Source organism: Chrysoperla carnea, chromosome 3 (genome assembly GCF_905475395.1).
Source record: "Chrysoperla carnea chromosome 3, inChrCarn1.1, whole genome shotgun sequence".
Lineage (NCBI taxonomy): Eukaryota > Metazoa > Arthropoda > Insecta > Neuroptera > Chrysopidae > Chrysoperla > Chrysoperla carnea.
In genome coordinates, this window is record NC_058339.1 from 23,605,692 (window position 1) to 23,620,717 (window position 15,026).

At 28.5% G+C, this 15,026-nt stretch overlaps 1 protein-coding gene across 2 annotated transcripts in view; it reads right to left on the minus strand.

The window, feature by feature from the left end:
- LOC123295169 (sodium- and chloride-dependent GABA transporter ine-like) overlaps positions 1-15,026 on the minus strand; it is a 93,173-nt gene that overhangs the window by 21,225 nt on the left and 56,922 nt on the right. Inside the window, exons 1-2 of one of the 2 annotated variants that reach the window (XM_044876411.1) lie at positions 12,610-12,656; positions 12,276-12,469 (exon numbers count right to left, since the gene is read on the minus strand). The exons of the other annotated variant lie outside the window; for it this stretch is intronic. Coding sequence (XP_044732346.1) covers positions 12,276-12,430 — 155 coding nt within the window. The 5' untranslated portion in view covers positions 12,431-12,469; positions 12,610-12,656. Of the gene's footprint in view, positions 1-12,275; positions 12,470-12,609; positions 12,657-15,026 lie in introns of those variants that run through there. 2 annotated transcript variants of the gene reach the window in all.

Sequence of the window (15,026 nt, forward strand, 5' to 3'; positions counted from 1 at the left end):
ATTCATGACCATCTTTTCTGATATACTCTATGAGCTATGACTATTTTACACTTAAAAAAATTGAAAAGAAAAATTGAATTTGTCTACTTTTTAAGATAAGCGGCAGAGAACATATCTTTTTATACCATGTATATATGAAATATACATAGTATTATAAGTTTAGTCCCAAGTTTGTAACGCCTAAAAATATTGATGCTACAAAAAAAAAATTGTTATAGGTGTTCATAAAATCACCTAATTAATCCATTTCCGGTTGTCCGTCCGTCCGTCCGTCCGGCCGTCCGTCTGTCCGTCTGTGGTCACGATTACTCAAAAACGAAAAGGATATCAAGCTGAAATTTTTACAGCGTGCTTAGGACGTAAAAAGTGAGGTCAAGTTCGTAAATGAGCAACATGGGTCAATTGGGTCATGGGTCCGTAGTACCCATCTTGTAAACCGTTAGGGATAGAATAAAAGTTTAAGTGTAAAAAATGTTTCTTACAAAAAAATAAACAACTTTTGTTTGAAACATTTTTTTGTAAACATCACTGTTTACCCACGAGGGCGTTAATTAGGTACAAATTTTATAGTATGTATTAATATAGGAATATCAAAGTGAATATCTTTTGTTATTTACATGACGTCAAAAAAAAACAAACGATTGCGCATCAACACTTGCGCATTATATGAGAATATCAGTTAAATATGTCAGATATGTATGTATGTGAAATGTGACAGAGTTATCAACACTGCCTATACATGGTATTTCAACAATTAACTCAGTCAATTGTTTGTTTTCACTTGTTTAAATTTTCTTTTTTACTAAAATTACCTTTATTAATCCTTAAAAAAGGCAGACAAAAACAATCAAACCGTTTTTACTTCATTATGGACTCCCGTATGGTAATCTTTAAAATTGTCTTAATTTCTAGTAAGTTAATATTTGATATTGCGCATAATACACATTCGTCATAAGTGGAGATTTCTTCTAACAAGTTTTTTTTTCAAATTTCACAACTCTTATACTATTTTTTTCATTAATCACCATTTATTTGCTCATAATATTGGCTGATTTGAACTTTGTAACTATGAGCAAATACAATATATACAACTAGCCTGATACCCGCCCGTTTCACTGGACTTAAAAGTAAAAAACACCGTTTTATAGCATCCACCTGTCTTGATGTGCACAGTTTTCAATTTTTTTAAATAATAGTCATAATTCATTGAGTATATCAGAAAAGTTGGTCATGAATGGTTTGACATTAGCTATTTTAAATTTTTACAGAATACTCTAATTTATGCTTCAAAATAATGAGATTTGCTTCATCTATAATCATCATTTTGAACCATCAATTACAGATTTCTGTTAAAATTTAAAATAGTCAATGTCAGATTAAATTTTTTTTTTTTTAAATATATCGTTATAAATTATAGCTCATGTGTTATTCTGCAGTATGAGGTATATTGCAGTTGCTGCAGTTTCATTAAAAACCATTCGTTAGTTTTAGCGCGAAAGCGTAACAAACAAGCAAACAATCAAACATCCTTACTTTCGCATTTATAATATATAGAGATAGAGATGGAGATTAATAATATTACTTTTTATTACCTACTTCTATTAATCCCATCACCGTGGTTTACTATGAAAGGATGATCGTATAATTACAAAAAGAATAAATTATGCTATAAAAAAATTAACCTTCAATCAACTAATGAGAATTTTTGTTATGTTTCAATGAATTATAAGATCCATATTGACTTTTTAAATTTTGTACTTATTGTATAAATACAAAAATATATTGACTTAAAAATGACGTCAACAATCATAATCAGCCTGTTGGGTTTTATTATCTCTACAAAACTTTTTTGTTTGAATTATAAAATTTTGAAACAAAAAAATTTATTCAAAAAAATGTTTTATGATACAAAAAGTTTTTAATTAGCTTATCAACAATTTAAAAATAGAATTTTATAGTCTAAGATACGAATTAAGGTCGACCATCCCCTATATGCTTGTGGAATGAGAGTTATTATGATTATTTATTAAAATATCCCCTATTATTTTTGAAATATAAAATAGGTTGTCAAGAGTAAATTTTTGATTTAGTCCTACAAGGTATCGAAGTTTTGGAATTTTTATTAATAGTAACCTTGATCAAATTTTTTAGGCAACCCAGTGTGTGAAATATTAATTAATATATTGTTTTAGCGGTCAGTATTCCTAGAACTGAGTGTGGTCAATGTTGCTTGACTTCAGTGATCAGGTGAGAGCCGATGTTTTCAATGTGCTATATATGGAGTGTGACGATGACGCAAGTCACATCATTTTTGTTCATCCAAAAAGTGCTCAACATGCCTAAAGAAGTTTTCGCTTCAAAAATATAGTAAAAAATCTCTCCCTTTCTAGTCGCGAAAAATGTATAATTTTCAAGTGTCTATCCGGAGATAGACGTTTTCGATAACTCCACGTAATTATAAAAGATAATGAGCTTTTACAGACAGTATAAATTAAAAACCCTTCAATAAGTTCACTTTTTCCCAGAAAAATATAAATAAATCAAAAAAAAGCTTTGTGACAATTTTGTGTATTTTCTAGGTCTGTTTAGAACATACCCATCAATCGAGGGAATTAATTAAATTTTTCGAATGAAGGCATATTATTCTCCAATAGCATCTAATCATACAAATAATTCAGTCATTAGCATTCGATTTCCGGAGCTGTTATAGACTAAAATCACATAAAATATTTAAGCAAAATATTTCAAGAGAATAATAGCAAATAAAACAACGTAAATCAGTACCTTGGAAATACAAGCATTTTTATTTTTATATAAAACAATTACTGGAAATGGGCACGTCTTTAATAATAATTCAATGAAATAATACCTAAGTGTTTTATTGATTTCTAAGTATTAATGAATACATAAATTAAAAATTCATATTTCAATCAGATATGTTCAAACTGTGCAGTCAATTATAAAGAAATAATACCTCTCCAAGCAAATACTTAAATCAATACATATTTAATTTTTAAGATATAAAAAAAGCAAACAAAAATAATTAAAAAATAAATAAAACCAATTTCAAAACAATAAACTAAGAAGTAAATTATAATTTAATACGATATACTGAGCCATTTGATTAAACTGAGTCAGAAATGATTAAATATGGCGCACTTTAAGAAATAAATTATGGAATACGTCGTACCCAAGAAGAAAAAAACGGAGGTGCAGCGTAAAAATGCTGGCAAGTCTGAATAGATTTACAACATTGCATATGTTATATAAAGTAAATTTTCAATTTATAGGATATTATAACAGCGCTTTTTAAAATACGTTCATGCCTAAAATCATTGTCATCTTTCTTCGATAAAGTATAGAGTGTGGGTAATAGAGGATCGAAATAAATTTTTTTATTACTTTAGATGAAGAATTCTCACTTCATAAATAGAAAAGTGAAGTTGGTTTTTAAAAATCTTTACTTGTATGCAATATATGAACGTTTAAAACTCATAATTAAACAAAGAGGAAGATACCCACTATTGACGTCATACGTGGGTATCGCCATAGAGATTTAGATATAAAACTTTGTTTTGCTAAAAGGACATGGGAATCTTTGAATGCAATCTTTGATTGCTTATAACTTCTTCGGTTTTTTATCAATTTTAATTTCATTTTCAAATTTTGTAATGGTATAAAGTAAAGTTTTACATTTTAATGGGTAGGTAATACGGCAAACCGACATCAGGATTATTCTCTATTATGTTATTTTGTCTTTTGCATTTTAAATGTGCCCTTCGTCTCTTTATTATTTTTACATGATGCCCATTTTGAAAGTCTTTGTCAATACAGTTTGTTTTGAACATTATAAAATACGAAATATAAAAATTTTATTAAACTTTATATATTTTAAAACAATATGCAATACACGGTAACCAATTGGTGTGGATATCGCGAAGTCAGTATAGTTGTATAGAAGCCTATTCAATACAAAAATATTACTTAGACTAACATAGATGCCACAGTATCTGTTTCTATACCATACTAGCATTGTAGTAAACGCAATACAAATAACATAAGTATTAAGAACGTAAAACTCGAATGGAGAAGGTAGAACGAAAATAAGCCCTACCTGGGCGAGGTCTAGTTCTCTCGGTAGTTCCGTACTTTGCACTGCGCATCAGACTGTTTTTGTTTTCAATTTTTTTTTCTTTTTCAATCAATTGAAACTGATTGAAAACATCTTCAATCACTCAGACAGTCTGATGCACAGTACGAACTACATAACGACCTATGACTAGACCCCGCCCAGATAGGGGGTATAGAATTAAATTCAGCCACGGGCTTTTATGTCCTTATTATATACGTTCTTGCGTAATGCATTTCTTACCGTGTACTTTCTTTTGCCAATGTAACATAATAGTTACGCTTAATTGAATACCTGCCCCAGGGAATAATTGTTACGTAATACTTAAATGTTTCCTATCGATAATTTACTTAACGTAGGTACTCTTGTAGAACGATACTCGCATCATCTACTCATATTGATATTAATATTTATTCATAAAAAAGTGTATTATTTTTTAGCCAATGTTTTATTTAAATTTTCTATTCTTTTTCGTATATTCCTCGTATGATAAACTCGTACAGAAACCAATTGGTCGATGACAAACGAAATACGACAAAAGATCCGGTGAACAAATAATTCAAGCCAAAATAACCATGATCAAACGAGATTAAAATAATCGATGGCAAGTTATCAAATATAACTAGTGACAATATTTGGGATTCTGTGATTACGATCCTCCTTTGATCCATGAGTTGTTCAGGATTAATTGGGGTCTAATAAGCCCAAGTCTGCGGATTTTTATTATATAAAGAGGTAATTTATTACGACTAATAGCTTGTTTTGAAGAAAAAATGCAAAATTTGATCGGTTATTTTAGACAAAGGTTATTTTGTCATTGATTCTTTAATCATCAGTGATGAAACCAATAAACTGTGTTAATTGACAGTTTTTTATTGCCCTTCTATTATTACGGGCCTGTAAATTCATACCGGAAATTCTTACATTATTAAATTTTTTTATTCAACATTATTATAAAATTCACATGTTTATTTCAATTGTTGCTATTTTCTATTTTTTATTAAGGTCAATCAATACCTAAAATAACTCAAAACTAAATTACATCGAACATTAAGGCTTTCTATATTTGATATAAAAAATCTTAATAGAACTGAAAATTGTTTACTTATTACTAGACTATATTTTTAATGCATTAAACAAGTAATGTGCAAATATATAATATTCCCCGGAGGACAATTTAAAAAATTATTATTATATGCATAACATGATTGATTTGTTATCAATTAAATCACAATTGATTTAACATTAACGATATGATTATCATATTAATTAAATCGAAGATAAAATTTACAACTTAATAAAAATTATCATAATTATATATTGTTAGTATAATTATATTGCCAATGCACGGATATAAAAATGTAAAAAATGAAATTTATCTGTTATATGTTTTTTTTTCACAATTTTAAATGAAACGCCTACATAAAACAATATATTAGTTTCTTGATATTTAGCTGTTTTTCACTGGGGAATTTCCTATTCAAAACATTGATTGTAGAACTCAATAAACTATGCAGTAATTTTGTAAAATAAATCAACAAAAATCAAAAAGGATGGAAACAAAGGACCACATTTAACACTGATTTCATTTTTGGTTGAGAATTTCTTGAAACTCTAGATACAAGAATTAAAATCCTTGAAATAGCAAAAATGTGGACTTTCTATATACCCAGACAATAAGCTGTATCAAGAAAAACGCTCTAAACGAAAAAAGAGAGGCTCAAAGAGATACATCTTACATCGGCATTGATTTCGACCTAATCGTTCAAATTTAATTAAAAGCTCACTCTGATCTATAACTAGTACGAATTAGAAGAACACTTTATATAAGGTTAGCTTATATTGACTGTCCACGAAGGGCACACTTAGGCTACAGAACCCATTGTAGTAACATACATGTGTTTTACCACCCTTTCCGCTGATAATTTCATTCATCAGCTCCTCAATTTCAGAGCCCGAGTGCACCTCCTTCATGGATATACCATGCACTATACCAGTCCATCACACCTTTTAATTAAATTAATTTTTGTTGGGACGACGGGAATCGAACCCGCTACCCTATGCATACCGCGAACGGAATTGGATACGGTTAAGGTGTATGTACTGAACTATTAGGGTTGGGAAAACTTTATATTAAAATGTTGATTCTTATGAAAAGTCATACATCATTACCCGACTGCGCGACGCAAAAGAGTGGTAATGTTTCTATCAGTTTATGTACTGCCGCACTTAAGACATCCAAGGACCAACACTTTTATTGATTAAATTTATGACCAAAATAGTAATCTTGAAAATATTGCGAACAAGTCCCAAAAATATTTCAATATAAGCAAAAATCATTTACTAAGAAATTATTCATCTTTTGTTTTGTCTATATACCACGTAGACCTTTGATCACGTTTTTGCAACGCATAAATTTATCAAATGTTGTATAAATTTATCGTTTGTGATAGGGTTAAAGATTACCAACTGTCTAAATATCACTAAACAAAATATGGTGATTATTTTCAATAAACTTCTAGTTTGCATTTTATAGAAGGTATATAGGAGGTAACTTAAATTCAAGTTAGCTTGTCAAACAACATAACGAATTGTTCTGTTAAGGTCGTTCACATTTAGCTAATTCATTAAAATGAATAAATAAATTTATAAACCTATTATTACCACCATCCGTAAAGATCTTACCTTTATCAAACAGTACAGTCATATTTAATTTATATTTAAGGCGTGATGGTATACAGTGAATACCAATTAAAACTTATATAAGCATATAATAATTAATCTTGTATAATCAATTTCAATAATAGACCAATTACACAGGTCAGCCAAAAAAATATTTGCAAGTAACATTTATAGGATATTATTGATAAACTAGCAGATACCCGCCCGCATTGTTCGGCAACTTCTCCTTTAAAAACTATCACTATCACGTTATAGCCCTCCCTTTTGTTCACAAATTTATGGATTTTAAATTTTTTGGCGGTGAATTGTTTTTGAAAACGAAGTTTTGCCCATGATACTAGCTGGCATTGTAACTTTCTGTAGGTCAATCATTAAATTAACCCGATTTTTATACTTTTTGGATCAAAATTAACCTATCCACCGAATTTTATCAAATTCCAAAACAAAAATTATTTTGCGTTTTTCTCGATTTGTTCAAAGGGACACGCCAAAAAACTTCTAAAAAATCGAGTCTCTTAATCGAGGCCCAAAGAGATCAAAGAGTTAAGAGCTTTCATTTAATTTTTATTGAGAAATTAACAAGATAAAAAAACGTTCAAATTCAGTCTATTTTAACAATTGTTCGAAGCTCTTAATGTGAATTATGATGCCATTATTTCTACTATGACGGTGTTTCCAGATAAATGTTTTGCGTTGGTTGTGTATGGATCCAGAAACACAAGATTTTTAAATGGAAGTCACTGTGTATATCATTCATTTGTTTATAAACATTCCTATAAAAATATGTTATTCTTTTTTTTTATAATATACAAAGTGGGTCTGCAAGGTAGACAAGAAATTAAATTTTTTACTTAATCTCTTTCTTAAAAATCAATTTTTTTGTATCATAACTTTATTTACCAAGAAGAATAAGATATGAGCTGCTAATGATAAAATAAGGAAGATATTTTCTTGAAAGAATTAAATCATTAATTAATTTTAATACTTGTTTTTTTTTCTTTGATAAAATCCAAAATTTTTATGTCTCAAAACTTAAAGTACTGTTTATCAATAATTTTTTATAAAAGAATAATTTATCCAAATACATACATATTATGTTTACATAATATCATAAAACCGCCTTGATAATGAATTTTGAGCCTCTCAAATTAAAATAGTCGTTTAACCTTTTAATTTTCTGACAGAAAGTGATTGCTTTCAGTCGGAAATTAGAAATCAAACACTTGCTGATATCTTTACTCTTTGAGTCGTTCAGCATTAACTGCTAATTCTAGGTCATTAGGAGTGCAAAGTTTTAATGGTTTACATAATGGTGTTGATAGTTTGTAACGAAAGAGAGCGCATGATTAGTAGAAATCCACGAGCACCGAATATCTGAGGACCTTTAAAAATATACATACATTATATACCAAATTTTGACAGGAATGACTAAGTTACTTTATAAGACCGTCAATAATTTTTGGTGAAGTGTATTCTGTGTATTTGGAACTTTCAAAATCATAGCTCTGTTCTACTGTTCAAGCGATCGTACCCCAGAAGTTTTTGGAGCAGTCCGAGATTGCTGTTCTAGATTAGCCTAGTACCGTGTGATTTTGGTCTCTTTCCACAGATCATCAGGTAGTTCGAAGATCTAGCTAGTGGAATATAATATATATTACGCGGTTTGAATGTATACATAAGTGTATCGGCAGAATTTTATTTTTTTATATCTAGCTAGGATTTTATATACTTAAGAAACACTCTGGCATGTGCTAGTTTCAACGAGTTTATGATATTTCGATCCCATCAGATTAGCAGCCGCAATAAAGGAGAAGAGAAAATAATTTTGTAATCATGTAACAAATTTTTTAAACAAGTTTAAATGTTTTAATATTTACGTTTGTTCTAGATCGTATGCTCTAAAATACAAAATTATTAGCTAAAATAGAAGTTTATTCAAAGTTTCAAAAAATGTAATTTTCCTGAATTTTACGTGACCAAAAAGTTGTTAATTTGATATATAAAGATCATACCCCCATCATGGTTTATTACGATTGTTTTAGTCACTCTATGTTCAACAAGTTATTAACTACAAAAGAAATACCGCTCTGATAAATAATTTTGATAGTGAAAGCTAATGTAAAAACTTTTTCATATAACCTTTACGATTATCAAAATCACATTTTTAATGAATTCTTTGATGTGATAGTATGTTTGTTACTATGACGATAATTATTAAAATCATTGCAAATGAGTGACATAGTAGTTTCTTAGTATATTCCATTTGAAAATTAATTAAACTCGTTTTGCATCATTATAAAATACATTAGATTAGATTCTAAGAAATTTAAATCATTTATAACCTAGAAACTTTTAACAAATTTCATTAGAATAATTACTCAAGACACACCAAGGTAACTAAGCTTTTCTAAGACCTTTCTTGAATAACGGGAAAATTGTTTTTTTCTAGCTACAGGCCGACAGAAATTTAATTTTCTTATGCAATGCAGTGTTATATGTTCTAGGTCAAACTGTACCTACAATAGTTGTTTAACATAACTTTTAGCCGTTTTACAGAACAGTTCCGTTATGCATAACAGCTGAACGACGTTCAGCTGTGATAATTGATAATTGGGACCTGCAACACGCCAACTGGCGATATTAATTCGTACTAATTAAAACAGATAGTGCACCCGCTTCCGATAGTTCGAATTTACACTACCAGATAGCAATAAATGTACTAACCATTTTAAAGGCTAATCAAAATATTCAAATTCATAGCACATTAATCTCGCCAACTGACGATAATAATTTGTAATAACTAAAACAGGATGTGGATCCATTTTCAGTAATATGTATTTAGACTACCAGGTTACTCACCATTCTTCAATGATAGGATAATCTTTAATTGAATACATATATTTTTGCAATGCGAAAGTGATTGATTTGCTCAATTTTGTTAAGGGAAAATTCTATTAGTTGACGCAGCCCCTGTATTACCGGATTTTTTTTTCCAATTAGAGTTGGAAGGTTGATAAGGATTATTAATCACTTATGGAGAGTTAAAATTAAGCTCAAATTAATTTTAGCTGGTAGAGTTTATTTAAACCAAAATGGCACCGACCAAGACAGAGTGTATGATGTATATGTATGTGCATTTGTATCTGCACTCTTTCTTGTTCGGTGCTACTTTGGTTTGAACGAATTTTACGAATACGAGTTATAACAAAAACATCAGCATACAGGAATAACTATTACTTTTTGTTTTTGTTTACTTTGAATCATGCATACGATATTTATTTACATCATGGTCTCTCGATTATAATTGATGATTTTTAATATGTACATACAGCGTAAACTAAATATTGACAAATATCTTGTCTAGTAATCTTAATTAAAATTTATTTAGGAATAACTAGTTTAACTAATAAAAAATTAACTTTCAGTTTTAGTAAGACCAACCAAATTTTCTCTATACAAAATTCAAATTCAACAAACAAAAACGAAATTTGCAATTAAAATCCAATTATTATTAATAAACAATTTATCCAAATATTTATGAAATTTACTTTCGCAATATTCATAAAATTATACCTTAAGGATTCAAATTTAAATAAAGTTTATTTAATTATAAATATTAAAAAAAAGAAAAAAGATAGATAACTTGTTTCCTATCAAACAAGTGAAAACAAACAATTGACTGAGTTATTTGTTGAAATACCATGTATAGTCAGTGTTGATTACTCTGCCACATTACACATACATACATGTCACACATATATAACGGATATACCCATAAAATACATACTACACAATTTGCTCTCTCACGGATAAACAATGGTATTAACGAAAAAATGTTTCAAACAAAAATTGTTTATTTTTTACATTTAAACTGTTAAGCTATCCTTAACGGTTTACAAAATGTGGCAAGAACCAATTGACCTATGTTGCTCATTTACGAACTTGACCTCACTTTTTACGTCTTAAACACGCTATAAAAATTTCAGCTTGATATCTCTTTTCTTTTTTGAGTAATCGTGACAGACGTCAGACAGCAGACGACAGACAGACCACCGGAAATGGACTAATTAGGTGATTTTATGAACACCTATACCAAAATTTTGTTCATAGCATTAATATTTTTAAGCGTTACAAACTTGGAACTAAACTTAGTATAACTTGATATATTTCATATACATGGTATAAAAATGTATAAACAATATCTATCAAAAAGAAGAAACAATATTTCTAATTTGTAAAAAAAAAAACATCTCGCACGCAAATTGACAATTAAAAAGATTTTTTAATTTCATTTTTATTTTGTTCTTTTATTATTAGTTTAATTAAATAATTATTCGAGTACAAGTTGACCCATTTCTTTCTTAATTAATTTATATTGCTTTTTCATTATATATCGTTTTGTATTGATATATTCTGTATATATAAACCCTTTCGGCAAACATAATTACATTCAGTTTGTTCGTTTGTATAAATGAAAATAAAAATATATTTTATATATTGCATGTGTATTTACTTTAATCAATAATATCGAGGAAAGCGCCTAATTAGTAAAGCCAATTATCCCTATAATAAATGTGAAAGTAAGGATGTTTGTTTGTTTGTTTGTTTGTTACGCTTTCACGCCAAAACTACCGAATGATTTTTAATGAAACTGTACAGCAATATAGCTCATATATCAGAAGAACACATGAGCTATAAATTATAAAGATGTAGATAGATATTTATAAAACAAAATTTAAAAAAAGTGTTGTGGAAGGGGAATAATTGAGATCAAGAGAGGTGGAGGCTATAAAGCGGTGGTTTTTCGGAAACTTTAAAGAAGCGTTTGAAAAATAATTGAAATTAGGCAATATTTGATCAAATCGACAAAATGCACGATCCTTTATAACAACACACGTGCGATTATTTCTTTCTTCTCGTTTATTTTATGGGCACATCTTCTGGAAATTTTAAATTTATACAAGCCTTGTCATTCAAAACAAGCACTTAATTTTAAATCATGAAACATCTTGTTGTCATTGAGAATTTTATTTATAGAATTACTTTTCCAACAGCTTTTAATTCCGTTTTATATAATTTTTTTTATTTCCTCTGAAAAAATGGCTTCATTTTTTAGTGAAATTAGAATAAAATTCAAGAAGAATAAAATTATTTTTTTTCTTGGGAAAACATGAATTCGCGGTGGAATCTCTATCTATGCAAAAATAGAAATAATGATTTTCTTCTCAAGTGCTTTCTCTATTTTTACTGTCCGGGTAGAATTTTATAATGGATTTTAAACTAACTTCCCGGTGAGCTAGAAACTTGAAATTTGGACTATAGCTCAAAAGTGGATGACAATGCATAAAAAAAAGAAGAATAACGAAAGAGAATATTTTTTGATTTGATAAAATTAAAGCTTAGGATAAAAATGCAAATTCACATCAATTTCTTTTAATTTAAAAACAAAAATTAAAAAACTTACTTTGATACAATAAGATATGGAATTCCATTCTTCAAAATAGCGCGTTTTCTATGATCACTTCGAATTTCAACATGCCCGTATTTATTATTATTATTTGATGATAAATTACATTTTTCAGAATTATTAACAGCACTATTTCCCGCCCTTTCAGTCATTTCAATAATTGAGTGTGTTGGAGATTTATTAATAACTTCCTATTAAAAATAATAAAACTAAATCATAACCCATGTAGGTACAGACGATGAACATAAACAATCACTAGCTTCAGACAGAACATACATCAAACTGTAGGTATGATCGTTTTAATTCAGACTAAAAAACTATATTTTCTCACCTGAGATTTACAACAAATATGAATATTATTAGCACATGGATAGCAGTGTATCAAGTCACGGACTCGTGACAAAATATTTGCAAACATATTTATTTTTTATATTATTAATCATATAATTATTATTGTTTACTTATTTTTTAACACTAAACGGAAATTTATGAATAAAAAATTTATTAAATTATATGTATTATATCAACAACAAAAAAAAGGATAATAATAAAATCTATTTCAAAATTACTAGTTTTTGGCATATTTTAATTATAATAATTTTTTGCATTATTTGTAACAAGCGCCGTTTTAGTGCAAACTAATGATCATAAAATTTATGTAAAAATATACCTAAATATTCTGATTTCGAGTCATAAAAGCACATTTTTCTTTTATAATATTAAAATTAAAAATCGTAATTTTTAAACTGTATATCACGTGACCTAAAACGCGGGTAAGCCCTGATGTGATGTCATATCGGTATGAATCATAGACCATCAGTTAGTTCAGTGTAGACAGCTGGGTATAATATATCCATGGATAATAAATATTTATATTTATTATAATTAGTTGTCTATGAATATATCTGTCAAACTTATCTGTGTTATTTCGTATAACGATGCCGATATTATGTCACTGAATTGGATGCCCGCGTTTTTGACAGTTTAAAAAAGGTTTAAAATTTAATTTAAGTTTTTGGCAAGAAAACGTGTGTATTTTTTCGAAATAAATTTTTGGTGGCTTTTTATTAGCAAAATCAACATTTTGAGGTACTTTTTCATATATAGTAGAATACCCTATTTCAATTGTATCAAAAAAATTAAATATAGTAATAACTCGAACTTACGTGATAGGTGGGACCGAATGATAACCGTGAAACTCGAATACGCGTATGTCTAGGGTAGGACTCCTTTTTTATTTCTCGAGGGATGAGAATTATCAAGTTTCTAGAGTTATTTTTAAATTTTTGCTTTAGAAACATTTAAGATATCCAATGGACGGTTTCGAATTTCAAACCCTTGTTACTGAGCCCTTCACAAAGCTTGTGCAAAAATTGTTTGTACACCTTAATTCAATTAATTCCTTTTCTTTCGCTAGGGTTATCTGTATTACTCGTATCAACGATCACTTTTTCATTTTTTTCTTGTATTGTGATGAAGATAATCGTAATAAAGATTCTTGCTTTTAATGTATCAAATTACAGTTCTTCTAAGAAAAATGATACAATTATTCGATATGTGAAACGACTTCTGACTCGTCTGCTTTTTTTGCGACAGCATTTTTCTATTACAGATAATTTTGAAATTTAAAATAATTGGTCTGGTTTGCTGTAATGTATTTCCATAGAAAATATTTCTAGTGTGTGTATTTTTATTTTATGATTCGTAAACTATGTCTTAGAATATTTCTTTTCACATTAATCTCTCGATAAGTACTTAGTTGAAAATATACAATGTTCAATTTTGTTTTTTTGAAAATTATTTAATATGGTACATTAAATTCTGTTTTTAATGTAAAGAATCGTCTTATATTTCTTGAAATTGAAATATTAGTATATTATGGCTATAAATAGAATGTTTTTTCGAGAAAAAAAGATCATTCCATTGAAAGTAGGTGTATGTATTCTAGTTAAACGCATATGTTTAAAAACATTTTCCCCGTGGTATTTATTATGATATGTTTTATGAAACCTTCTAAACGTATGTATAACCGAAACTCTCTTCTCAAATACATCAGAGTTTTTTCACAAATTAAAAAATGTAGTTCTAGAAAAAATCGGGAGAAAATTTTTGTTTCCGATTTCGACAAAACTCTGTATATAAGGTAATTTTGACCCAAAACACACAAAAACCGGATGTAAATATCGATTGGATGCATAGTTTCTGAAAAAATCGCTCTTTGTGTCCAATTTTGGATTATATCTGAAAAGCCACGCATCCAATCATTAAATAAACCCGATTTTTGTATTTTTTGGGTCAAAATTACCTTAAATAATGAATTTTAACGATATCGAAGGCAAAAATTGGGTTTATTTAATGATTGGATGCGTGGCTTTTGAGATATTATCCAAAATTGGATATAAAGAGCGATTTTCTCAGAAACTATGCATCCAATCGATATATACATCCGATTTGTGTGTTTTTCGGTTCAAATTACCTTATATACAGAGTTTTATCGAAATCGGAAACAAAAATTTTTTCCCGATTTTTTAAAGGGGTACCCCTTAAGAAAATTGCAAAAAATCGGGAAAAAATTTTTGTTTCCGATTTCGATAAAACTCTGTATATAAGGTAATTTGAACCGAAAAACACACAAATCGGATGTATATATCGATTGGATGCATAGTTTCTGAGAAAATCGCTCTTTATATCCAATTTTGGATAATATCTCAAAAGCCACGCATCCAATCATTAAATAAACCCAATTTT